This window comes from Pituophis catenifer, unplaced genomic scaffold (assembly GCF_029215685.1).
Source record: "Pituophis catenifer annectens isolate HBS135680 unplaced genomic scaffold, rPitCat1.0.hap2 SCAF_2, whole genome shotgun sequence".
NCBI classification, from domain to species: Eukaryota; Metazoa; Chordata; class Lepidosauria; order Squamata; family Colubridae; genus Pituophis; species Pituophis catenifer.
In genome coordinates, this window is record NW_027256882.1 from 12,775,253 (window position 1) to 12,788,495 (window position 13,243).

A 13,243-nucleotide genomic window follows, 5' to 3' on the forward strand; every position below is an offset into this window, starting at 1 on the left:
ATCTGTGACTTCTCCCTTTGGGCACCAGCATGAAGACATGCTAAGGGATTCAGGGAGTTAATGTTTTTTTTTTCTTCCTTTCAATTATCTAAATCATACCGATTTATTTGCTGACTTTAGTTTCCTGGAGAACTTTCTGCAACCGTTCTGAGGATGTTATAGAAGCATGTCAGAAAACGCTTTGATGTAGACTTAAAAGCACAATTGGGTGGAAATTCTGGGTGTATTGATGGCTCTGGAGATAGAAAGAAAATTTGGGGGTGGTTGCAGGACAAGCAGGGATTGTGTTTCTGTCTCTCGGGTGGACTCAGATGGGATCTGTAGCTCGTGTCTTGGAAGAGGCTTTGGTTCCTGCCCACATCATCTTCCCATTCTTTGTTAAAATGCAGATGTCACAGAGAAGGCTCAATCAGCAACTCAGACCATGTTGCTGATGCTTCTACTTGTGCTGCTTGTATGGCCACCAGAAGCTTGTGGGATATTCAAAGCCAAATGTCTTCTGTCTCTGGATCAGAGTGAAGTGGATTCAGAGCATCATTACAAGTCAGGAGATTATTTCATTAGTGGCATAGTCTCTGCGAAGGACGCTAGGTTTCAATCATTAAACTTCGACAAAAGTCCTTCAACAAAATTCTTCACGTAAGTCAATCCTCCTGTACTTTATTAGAGCCACTGCATTTCCAATGAATGTTTACAGTTCCAGCCCTCTGAAAATACAAGATGTTATCTTTTTGATCTACTCCTTTTGCCAATTTACTACCTGATTCTGTCTTGTAGTCTCCTTGTCACCCATCTGTAGGTGGCAAAGTTCATTTTGAGCTCTAAAGTATAAAACCAAATCAGAATATTTTTCTCTGTTCACTTCCCTTCCTATTCTATGAGCAGAGCTAGACTGACAGAAGGAACAGAATAGAAGGGGAAATTATCAAATTTGCAGATGATACTAAGATGGCAGGAATAGCCAGCACCCTAGATGATAGACTCAAGATCCAGATGGATCTTGACAGACTTGAACACTGGGCCCTATCTAACAAAATGAAATTCAATGTAGAGAAAAGTAAAGTCTTGCATTTAGGCAAGAAAAAGCAAAAGTACGCTTATAAACTGGGTGAAACCAGGCTTAATAGCAGTAACTGTGAGAGGGATCTTGGAGTCTTAGTGGACAACCAGCTAAATATGAGCCAGCAGTGTGCAGTGGCATCCAAAAAAGCCAATGCAACCCCAATTTGCATTAACAGAAGGATACAATCAAGATCAAGTGAGGTACTAATACCACTCTATAAAGCCCTAGTAAGACCACACCTAGAGTACTGCATCCAGTTTTGGTCACCACACTATAAAAAAAGATGTTGAGACTCTAGAAAAAGTGCAGAGGAGAGCAACCAGGATGATTAGGGGACTGGAGACTAAAACATGAAGAGCGGTTACAGGAACTGGGCATGGCTAATCTAGTGAAGAAAAGGTCCAGGGGAGACATGATAGCAGTCTTCCAATATTTGAGGAGCTGCCACAAAAAGGAAGAAGTCAAGCTATTTTCCAAAGCACCTCTTAGGAATGGGATGAGGTCAACAGTAGACAGTTTAAGGTTAAAGTTTTTGGGATTTGGGGAAGAAACTACAGAGTCAGGTAGTGCATTCCAGGCATTGATCACTCTGTTGCTGAAGTCGTATTTTCTGCAATCGAGTTTGGAGCGGTTCACTTTAAGTTTGTATCTATTGTGTGCTCATGTATTGTTGTGGTTGAAGCTGAAGTGGTCATTGACAGGTAGGACATTGTAGCAGATAATTTTATGAGCCACGCTTAGGTCATACAGAAGGCGGCGTAGTTCTAAATTTTCTAAGCCCAAAATTTCAAGTCTGGTGGCATAAGGTATTTTGTTGCTAGTGTCACATGGATGGCAGCCCTTTTCAGTCATTATGAATTCTAAATCCAAAAATATCTAAAATTTAAAACAAATAACACTGAATAGTTTCTTTTAACAATCTGGGTATTATTAAGAGAGAGGAAACAAACAATCAAATAGGGGATTAAAAGTTTGAAGACCCAAACATGAAACTGAAGTGGCGTTAGTATTACCAGGTGGGAGAATGACTTTGAAGTACATTATGATTTAAAAATTTCTATTGTTCTTATTCTTTTTCTATGGTAATATTTTGGAATGTTACAAACCATTTGGAAAAATAATTGTGATGGAGTTGACTAAAAATATTCTCGTGAAAGAAAAGTTAAATGTCATTTTCATTGATATGTTCATACCTGCAGCAAATCATCCAAATTTTTTTGGAAATTTTTGCCCTTCCTTTTTGCTACCAAGGACATCAACCAGAATGACCATCTCTTACCCAACATCACCCTGGGTTATAATATCTATGAGAACTTCTTCAAGGTAGAGATGACTACAGATCCTTTGATGGACCTGCTTTCAGACGGGGAGGCCAATGTCCCCAACTACAGGTGTGGAAGGCAGAGAAATACGGTGGCTGCTCTGGAAGGGGCTGAGACTGGCATCTCCATCCAGATTTCAACATTGTTGGGCATCTACAAGATCCCTCAGGTGTGTCTTTCTCAGGAGACACTTTTAAACCATGCAACTTTCCATTAGAGAGCCTCTCCTGTAAATGAAAAGAAGAGTTTGATTTTGGAAATGAATGGAATTGCTTGTTCAATTTAAAATACCACCATCTTCTATTCCTTTCAGATCAGTTACAGTCTTGCTTCCCAGATTCTGAAAGATAAAACTCAGTTTCCTTTCTTCTACCCGATGCTCCCCGCTGAAGGAATCCAGTACCCAGGGATGGTCAAGCTTCTCCATTATTTCCGGTGGACCTTGGTTGGTCTCCTTGCTCCAGAAACTGACCAGGGGGAGAGGTTCAGGAGGACAATGTCTGCTTTGATGTTAAGGAATGGTATTTGTGCAGTAATATATCAAAGCTTTCCACTAAATGTGCATCAGATAGGTTTAAAATTTGAACAATATTACAAGTGGAGTGAAGTCAATGTCTTTGTTTATGGTTCAGAGACTAGTTCGTTCCGGATTGGAATGCTGATTGTAGAACAAATTCTTCAAGGTGTTCAGCAACAATATGTAGAAAAGGTCTGGATCACCACGGCTCACTGGGATCTCACTTTTGACTTAATGTTTGCTAACCTTTCCTTTAAATACTTTGGTGCCATTTTTTCTTTTTTGATACAGAAAAGAAAATGGGCAAACTATGATGCTTTTAATCTCTTTCTCCAATCTATATTTAAATTTTGGGAGAACACCTTTACATGTTCATCCGCTAAGGATGCCTTTTCGATAAAAGTCTGGAGACGGTGCAAACAGAGAAAAGATCTGGCGCCTCTGAGGAAGGAGGAGATCGATCGGATCCTGACCCTGGACAGCTACCTCATTTACAACACCATCTGGGCTGTGGGAAGGGCCTTAAATTCAGCTTACATATCCACATCCAAGAGATCAGGCAGAAATAAGGGCATGGAGATGGAAACTTCAAGGTTGAAAACTTGGCAGGTATTTCTTTTCCATCAGCCATGTTTCCTCTGCAAATGGAAATCAGTTTTATAAACAGATACCTTGCTTGCTTATTCTGAAAAATTAGAATATCCTGGAACTCAAATCCAACTTAATTCCAAACATTCATTTTCTTCATTTTCATCCCCCCCCCTTTTCTTGCAATGTTTTCCTTTTTATTTTTTAATTTAATTTAATTTAATTTCGAATTTATATACCGCCCTTCTCCCTGAGGACTCAGGGCGGTGTACAGCCAAGATAAAAAACATAGAATACAAATATTAAAACATTTAAAAATATATATAAAATTTGGCCCAAAAAATTAAAATCGCAGACTAATTAAAAGGATTTAAAAATTTTAAAAATTTCTTCTTAAGCCAACCCGGCTTGCTGAAAAAGATAGGTTTTCAGGGAACGACGGAAGGCATTGAGGTCCTGGATTCTTCTTATCTCCGTGGGCAACTGATTCCAGAGGGTGGGAGCCCCCACAGAGAAAGCCCTCCCCCTGGGGGCCACCAGCCTACATTGTTTGGCTGATGGCACCCTGAGGAGGCCCTCTCTGTGGGAGCGCACAGGTCGATGGGAGGTCATCGGTAGCAGCAGGCGGTCTCGGAGATAGCTAGGCCCTATGCCATGGAGCGCTTTAAAGGTGATAACCAACACCTTGAAGCGCACCCGGAAGACCACCGGGAGCCAGTGCAGCTCGCGCAGGAGTGGTGTTACATGGGAGCGCCATGTTGCTCCCATCACTACCCGCGCTGCTGCATTCTGGACCAGCTGGAGCCTCCGGGTGCTCTTCAAGGGGAGCCCCATGTAGAGAGCGTTACAGTAGTCAAGGCGAGAGGTGACGAGGGCGTGAGTGACTGTGCACAGGGAATCCCGATCAAGAAAGGGCCGCAACTGGCGAATCAGGCGAACCTGATAAAAGGTCCCCCTGGTAACAGCCGTCAGATGTTCCTCCAAAGACAGCTGCCTATCCAGGAGGACTCCCAGATTGCGAGCCCTTTCAGTGGGGGCCAAAGACTCGCCCCCAATAGTCAGTGATGGAGTCAACTGACTATATCGGGATGCCGGGAGCCACAGCCACTCAGTCTTGGAAGGGTTGAGCCTGAGCCTGTTCCTCCCCATCCAGATCCGCACAGCCTCCAGGCACTGGGACATCACTTCAAGGGCATCGTTGGGGTGGCCTGGGGTGGAGATGTACAGCTGGGTGTCATCAGCGTACTGGTGGTATCTCACCCCAAAGCCACGGATGATCTCGCCCAGTGGCTTCACATAAATGTTGAACAGAAGGGGCGAGAGGACCGATCCCTGCGGCACTCCACAAATGAGAGGCCTCGAGGTCGACCTCTGCCCCCCTGCCAACACAAACTGCGACCGGTCGGAGAGAAAGGAGGAGAACCACCGTAACACGGTGCCTCCCACCCCCAACTCTTCCAGCCGGTGCAGCATGATACCATGGTCGATGGTATCAAAAGCCGCTGAGAGATCTAATAGGACCAGAACAGAGGAATAACCCCTGTCCCGAGCCCTCCAGAGATCATCGACCAACGCGACCAATGCCGTTTCCGTGCTGTGCCCAGACCTGAAACCTGACTGGAACGGATCCAGATAGGATGTTTCCTCCAGGAATTGTGGAAACTGTTGCGCGACCACACTCTCAACAACCTTCGCAATGAAGCGAAGGTTGGAGACAGGACGATAGTTAGCCAATATTGCTGGATCCAGGGACGGCTTCTTGAGGAGAGGCCTCACCACCGCCTCTTTCAGGGCAGCGGGGAAGGACTTTGAAGGACTTTGATATCTTGGTTGTTCAGCCATTTTTCTATCTCACTTCTTTAAGTGTTTATAATTGGGTTTTGCCCAAGGTATTGTACCGCATCCATGTTTTTCTTTTGTGGCCATTCTCTCTGCAGGGAGTACTGCCGTATCTCAGAGAATCTTTCTTTTTTTAGGTTTATTATCTTTATGCTAATAAAACACTAATAAAAAAAGTAATTGTTTTGTGTGGGGTTTTTTTTTTTGCCTTTATATATTATCTGTCAGTACTTCAACCTGCATTTACTCTAGTGCTGACATAAGAAGGAGAAGCGAAGGCGTCTGGAAAGGGACGACTGACTTTTCACCTATTTATTTTCCCTGGAGATAATGTTTCCAAGGAGATGAGACGGGAGGGGGGAATTCCTTTGAGTTGGAGTAGATTAGGGGTAGAATGACTTGGAAGATGGCCAATGAGTGCAGGGAAGTGGGGAATGGAAAGGGAGGGTTTTGGGGCTGGAAGTCAGTGTTGGCTTCGTATGGAGTCATGTTAGGATGTCGTGCTCAATAAAAAGGAGTTTTTTTCTGCAAAGATTCTGTTTGAAATGCATTTTGTTTGAGATGACCACGAAACTTGACATTATCATTGCTACAATAAAGTGGTCAAATTGTGAACATGACCAACTGTTCACACTCTTGTCCTTTTCATTCATGATTTGATTTACAGCATTTATTATCCCTGTGTTTACTTTATAATACCACTTTATAATGCCTTGGTAAGGCCACACTTGGAATATTGCATTCAGTTTTGGTCGTCACGATGTAAAAAAGATGTGGAGACTCTAGAAAGAGCGCAGAGAAGAGCAACAAAGATGATGAGGGGACTGGAGACTAAAACATATGAAGAATGGTTGCAGGAACTGGGTATGTCTAGTTTAATGAAAAGAGGGACTGGGGAGACATGATAGCAGTGTTCCAATATCTCAGGAGCTGCCACAAAGAAGAGGGAGTCAAGTTATTCTCCAAAGCACCTGAAGGTAGAACAAGAAGCAATGAGTGGAAACTAATCAAAGAGAAAAGCAACTTAGAACTAAGAAATTTCCTGACAGTTAGAACAATTAATAAGTGGAACAACTTGCCTGCAGAAGTTGTGAATGCTCCAACACTGGAAGTTTTAAAAAAGATATTGGATAATCATTTGTCTGAAGTGGTGTACGGTTTCCTGTCTATGCAGGGAGTTGGACTAGAAGACATCCAGGGTCCCTTCCAACTCTGTTATTCTATTCTATACTGATACTCTTCTAGCCATGTTGAACACTTTAAAAGTGTTTTTTTTAGCAGAGAAAGAGAGATCTCTCCAGCATGGACAGAAACTGTTTTAAAAGAACTGATGACGTCCTTTGTAAATTCTTCTTTTACTTTCCTCTCCAGCTTCACTCCTTCCTTCGAAGCTCCCAGTTTCACAATAATTCCATAGATGATGTATATTTGGATGAGAAAGGAGATCTGACAGCTGACCTGGACATTGTGAACTGGGTCATTTTTCCCAACAAGTCTGTTAAGAAAATGAAATTTGGGAGTCTGGTAAAATGGATACCCCGGTATTTTGAATTTACAGTAGATCAGTCGAGTATCACACAGATGGAAATGCTGAACAAGGTGGGACAAAATATGTTTCATTACACTGAAGGTGCAACAACGAGATTTCATTTTTGTGGTGTGGTGTGGTGGGGGTTTGCTTTCAATGCTTTTGAACTATTCAGGTACCCATAAAATATATAGTGTTCCATTTTTTAAATAAATGATTCACCAAGTTTATAGAAAGGGACTGTTGTGGCCTGTCGGCCGCTGGTGCCTCCAGCACAGTGGTGGGTTCCTCCCGGTTCGGCCCGGTTCTCCCGAGCTGGTAGCGGTGATGATATGATGTCACCGAACCGGTTCTGCCCCCCCGCCCCCCATGCCCCCCCACCTCCCGCATTCCCCCCGTGTTATTCTTACCTTTTATTTGGCCCCACCCCCAATCTATTGCTGCCTCCTGAGTCCCAGCTGATGGCTAGAGGGAAAAAAAACTGTTTAAACTCTTGCCGCGGGGCTTCAAAGGGCCATCCTACAGCTGATCAGTGTTAAAAGAAAACAAATGAGTAGACCTGTGCCTGCAAATATACATGAGTAGATCAGTGCCTGCAAATATACATGAGTAGACCAGTGCTGACCAGTGCCTGCAAAAATACATGAGTAGATCAGTGCCTGCAAAAATACATGAGTAGACCAGTGCCTGCAAAAAATAAATGGGTAGATCGGTACAGCTCTGCAAGCAGTTAAAAGCCTGGTAGACCAGTACCTCTGCTAAATCCTAAATAATTGTCACATGACCATCAAGCCATGCCCACAAAATAAGCCACGCCCACAGAACCGGTAGTAAAAAAATTTAGAACCCACCCCTGCTCCAGCAGCCGAATCAGAGGAGGAGGAGGAGGCATGGGAGTCAGGGTCAGCATCAGGCCAACCCGGGAGGTCTGAAGGGGAAGATGGAATGGAGCTAGTAGAGAGAGAGAGACAGAGGCGGAACCTGGGCCATCTGTCAGCCCTCAGGTGGAGAGTCAACAGCCCCCAGGTCTGGAGGTGGTTGATGAAGAGGAGGAGAAACAGCTGGGTTCATTGCCTGATGCATGGCTGTGCAGAAGGCAGAGGAGAGGAGAGCAATGGAAATCCATGGGCTGATCCTGGGGAAGGAAGAGCCACCGCTGCTAGTAAGGCCCCACCCTAGCTCTGGGGATAAAAGGCAGAGGGGGAGATGAATAAGTATGGCAGACTACTATTCATCTTTTGGCCAGACAGACTTGTTAGCCTACGAGAGAAACTTTTTGCCGAGGCTGCCGGCATTCCTAATAAAGGAATCTTTTGAGTTCATGTCAGAAGGATTCTTGTGTTTGGGGAGCTGGTTCAGAACAGGGAGATAGTCTGAGCCAGTTATGCAAATAACCTGGTTTACTTTGCCAAAGCAAATAATTCAGAACTGAACTGAAGAAGCTTCTTTGAATAGAAGCAAAACATCTTCAAGGAAAAACCAAGAAAGTCTAGCTGCCTTTTGAAAAAGCACCTTTGGGACGAAAGAAGGGCAGAGAGACAGAGAAGGAATATTTAAGGGGGGGAAAGGTGCAGATCAGTTCTATCAATGGGATATATTTGAATGAGAAAGGGGCATCTTACAGCGGACCTGGACATTGTGAACTGGGATGTTTTCCCCAACAAATACATCAAGAGAGTGAAATCTCTCAAAAATTAGGCATTCCAGGAGTTGAAATTTACCATTGACCAGAAGAGTATCACACAGTTGGAGATTCTGTAGAAGGTGATACTTACAGTAGATTATTCCACGGAAGGTGGCAAAAACAGGATTACATTTTTTAGGTGGGTGGCATTTGCTTTCAGCGTCATGCTTTTGCATCAGATGATCAGACACTGAAGAGGGTGAATGTCTTCTTTATCAGCTTCTAGCTGGTAACCCGGCATCGCCCAGGTATTTATAGATGTCGAAGCCTTTGTCTGACAGGGAGCCATTGAGAGGGGCCTTTCTTCCCCCTACTCCCATGCCCCTCTCCCTGCTCCCTCCCACATGTTCCTCTTTCTTGCACTGACTACGATCCTGGCACTTTGCCCCAAATCCATCAGGCTTCCCCATTGCTCTACTGGAGGGAGAACGTCACGGCTGCCTTTCCAGAGGAAGCTGCAAAGGAACTGACATCACAAACAATTGCTGCTCTAGGATGCTGCACTCACTCTCCATAATGACCCAGGCGTTCCACAGTTATGCTGGAACACACACACACACACACACACACACACACACACACACACACCAGAGGTGTTTTACCCTCACAATATTTGTTTCCAGATAATAAGTCATCTGTGTACCAAGTTTGGTTGAAATTACACGAGGCATTCCAGAGTTATGCTAGAACATACATACATACAGCCTTTTTTTTATATAGATAGAAGATTCAGGAGCCCAAGAAAAATATAGTCTTCATTTTTCATACAAACTATTCACTGAGCCAATGGAAAGGGGTGTTGATTGAGCCAGTCATGCAGATTGTGCCCTTTACTTAGCCCATGCAGAGTCCAATAAAACGTTTTCCCAATGAGATCCATGTCTAAATTTTAAACGAATGTCTAAAAATTGAATTGTGTATGAAACATCAAAGAGGGAAAGAAACCAAGATGGAATAACACAGATCAAGCTAATAAAGAAGAATATTTATAAATCAGGGTTGAAATGAGGGACTCTTGGTGCTCTCTAGGCTTGGTTGTTTTCTTGCAGTCATTTCATTACTCGAACTAGGTAACATCTTCAGGGCACTGTGATGTTACAGTTCAATCTGTTTGACGAACCTCATATTTCATATTGATTTGCAATTAGTCGAAGCTAAATCTTGAACTGGAGATCACCAACCTCTTCTTCCCTTGCCATGTTTCTGAAAATAAGTTCATTTTCTTGATATTTCTCCTTTCTGTCTTTAGTCCCTGCCTCCTTCCAGGTGTGTGGAAAGTTGTCATGCTGGTTTCATGAAGGTGGCTCAGGAAGGGAAACCCATCTGTTGCTATGACTGTCTTCCTTGTGCAGAAGGAACCATCTCCACTGTGGAAGGTGGGTGACAGAAGAGAAAAGAGGCAGACTTTTGGGAAAACTATACTCTGGCAATAATCCTGAAATTTTAATTGTGAGCAGGATAATAAAAGATAGGGATCAATGAGAGTTTAGCATTAAAAGAGAAATAACATTTCTTGTTCTTCATCTTGTACATTGATGAACCTTTGGAGAAATGGAGAACTGTCTTGCCTTGCCTTGCCTTGCCTTGCCTTGCCTTGCCTTGCCTTGCCTTGCCTTGCCTATCCTATCCTACCCTACCCTACCCTACCCTACCCTACCCTACCCTACCCTTGCCCAACCCTACCCTTGCCCTACCCTACCCTACCACACTTTCCTGGCATGAATGGAAAGATAAAGAAACAGGGAAGTCCACCAGCCAGGGGAGCTGCTGTCAAACATAAGACCTAGACATCTCCTTGATCAAGGTGGATGAGGGCATTAATATTTGCAAAGGATATTTTATTAGTTCATTGGAGAAGTAGCTTCCTTCTTAAAAGAATCTGGAAGGGACCATTGAGGGTTTGAGTGCAACCTTCAACATGTTCCTGTGCTTGAACTAGTCCAGTATAGGGTATCTCAATGACAATCTCTCCGGGATCGATAAGTGGGGCGATAAGGGGCAGAGTACCCTCAATTTCATCTCTAAACTATGATTCATGGAGAATCTGAATGCAAAACCTCTAAAAGTAACCGAAGCTCATCCTGGAAATGTGTTGCAGAGGTTCTTACTTGCCTTTGGCAGGTGTTCTTCTGCAATATAACACTTAAATATCATAACCATTGCTGTGTACTACTCCATACATTCTCCATACACATTTATGTAGACCATCACCATGTTGGGTCCTTGTTGCTCCCTGAATTTTGTTGTTTTCTGGCAGACATTTCTTTACCCAATTAGGTAACATCATCAATGCTAGAAGGGAGTGGGGTTTGCTCTCTATTTATATATAAGTGGGTTGCCTTGTAAATGTTGATGGAATTGTTCATGGTGGTTCTTTAATTAAGCTGTTGCTTATTATTTAATTGTTTATCTATTTGTAGTTCTCTTCTATTTGTACACCAGTTCCAGGTTCATTCCCAAAATGCATCTGATGTAAGAAACTGCTTTATAGTAGATATTAATTTTGCTCTTTACAGATGCTGAAAAATGTACCAAATGTCCAGCAGATCAATTTCCAAACCTCAACCGAGATAATTGCATACCTAAGATTGAAACTTTCCTATCCTATCAAGAAAATTTGGGGATCATACTAGCTACCATTGCCTTGCTTCTGTCATTGGTAACAGTCTTAGTCTTGGGAATCTTCATTAAATTCCAAGAAACTCCCATAGTCAAAGCCAACAATCGGGATCTCTCCTACATCCTCCTAATCTCCCTCCTGCTTTCCTTCTTGACCTCCTTCCTATTTCTTGGCCAGCCACAGACTGTTACTTGCCTTCTCCAAGAAACAGCATTCAGCAATATATTCTCAGTTGCCATTTCGACTGTCTTAGCCAAAACAATCATGGTGGTGTTGGCATTCTTGGCCACAAAACCTGGGAATAAAGTACAGAGATGGCTAAAAAAGAGCCTGGCCAACTCCATCATCATTTCTTGTTCTGTTGTGCAAATAGCCCTCTGCAGTATCTGGTTGGGCACTTTTCCCCCATTCCCTGAGTCAGACATGTACTCACAATCTGCAGAGATCATCCTGCAATGTAATCAAGGCTCTGTTCTGATGTTCTACCTTGTCCTTGGCTACATGGGCTTCCTGGCTATCATCTGCTTCACAGTGGCTTTCCTGGCCAGAAATCTCCCTGGGGCCTTCAACGAAGCCAAGCTCATCACCTTTAGCATGCTGGTGTTTTGCAGCGTCTGGATATCCTTCGTTCCCACGTACCTGAGCACCAAAGGGAAGTACATGGTGGCCGTGCAGATCTTCTCCATCCTGGCCTCAAGTACCGGTTTGCTATGCTGCATCTTTATCCCCAAGTGCTACATTATTTTTTTAAGACCAGACCTGAATACAAAAGAACAGTTGTTGTCAAAATAAAATAGTAGTTAACTCTGGGTACATCTTTCCAAAAATGACTGTTATTATTTGCTGCATTAAAGCACACAAACACAAATAAATGTTTTTGAGAGGGTTTTTTTTTTTTGCACTGCAATAGAAATTGCTGTGAAAATAAAATAGGTTATTTTTTTTTATTTCTTTCCCCAAATGCCAGTTAACTATTATAAAGCAAATACTATTTACTTCTTGAGTGTTTCCAAAAGCATATACTATCCACTTTTCTGTTTCTTTTTGAAGAAACACAGTGTGTGACTGTGTGAAAATGTTATTGATACCCCAAAGCAAGATAGCAAACTCTGAAAAGGCTATTGTGTATGTGCAATTATACTGAGAAAACTCTGGAAAAAATTCCAGAGATAACATGGCAATGTTATAATGAAGAATTTCTTTGCAAGTAGAGAGATTCTTACCACTTATTATACAGCACATATTATTGTCAAAGGTAATTTAATTAAACTGTGTGGAATTTAAAAGGGCATGAGAGAAGGATGTAATTTATCCCATTGCTGTTTATTTTAGTGCTGAAGTTTTGAACAGAGATATTAGACGGTATTAAAAAAAATAAGAGTGTGACGGGGGGAGATAAAACTTAAAAATAAAACTTATAAACTAACCCATGCTGATTAGCCATCAATAGACACTTATTTAATAACAATATCAGTTGACCATGGCAAGTTGGCAGTGGCGAGTTGTCCCATTCTGGTTTCTGTAATTCTGCGCTTTCTTTATAGAAGATATACTAACTGTCCTTCTGGATCAGTATGTACTTGAGCTTAAGCAACATGGCAGCCTCCACTTACACTTCTTCTGGCCTCCCACCTATCCTCCTGCCACAGTCCAGTGATTCTAAACTACTTTAAACTACTGTTAAACTACTGAAGTGTGCAGATGACACAACAGTGATCGGTCTCATTCAAGACAATGATGAATCCACATACATACGGGAGGTTGAACAACTAGTCTCGTGGTATGACCGGAACAACTGGAACTGAACACACTCAAAACCATAGAAATGGTGGTAGACTTTAGGAGAAACCCTTCCATATTTCCACCTCTCACAATACTAGACAACCCAGTATCAACAGTAGAGACCTTCAAATTTCTAGGTTCTACCATATCTCAAGACCTAAAATGGACAACCAACATCAAAAATTGTCATCAAAAAAGCACAACAAAGAATGTTCTTTCTGCATCAGAAAGCTCAAACTGCCCAAGAAGCTACTGATCCAGTTCTACAGAGGAATTATTGAGTCTGTCATCTGCACCTCT

At 42.7% G+C, this 13,243-nt stretch overlaps 1 protein-coding gene across 1 annotated transcript; it reads left to right on the forward strand.

The window, feature by feature from the left end:
* The first annotated feature begins 2,392 nt into the window (after positions 1 to 2,392).
* On the forward strand, positions 2,393 to 11,953 carry LOC139310312 (vomeronasal type-2 receptor 26-like). Its single transcript, XM_070934472.1, has 5 exons — positions 2,393 to 2,554; positions 2,699 to 3,511; positions 6,701 to 6,911; positions 9,792 to 9,917; positions 11,058 to 11,953. The coding sequence occupies exons 1-5, from the start codon at positions 2,393 to 2,395 to the stop codon at positions 11,951 to 11,953; spliced, it is 2,208 nt and encodes a 735-aa protein (XP_070790573.1).
* Positions 11,954 to 13,243: the final 1,290 nt, after the last annotated feature.

Coding starts and splice junctions, on each gene's coding strand:
- LOC139310312 (XM_070934472.1), top strand. CDS start 2,393: ATGACTACAGATCCTTTGATGGACCTGCTTTCAGACGGGGAGGCCAAT. Junction 3,512..6,700: donor CAAGGTTGAAAACTTGGCAG/GTATTTCTTTTC, acceptor TTTCCTCTCCAG/CTTCACTCCTTCCTTCGAAG. Junction 6,912..9,791: donor TCAGTCGAGTATCACACAGA/TGGAAATGCTGA, acceptor TCTGTCTTTAGT/CCCTGCCTCCTTCCAGGTGT.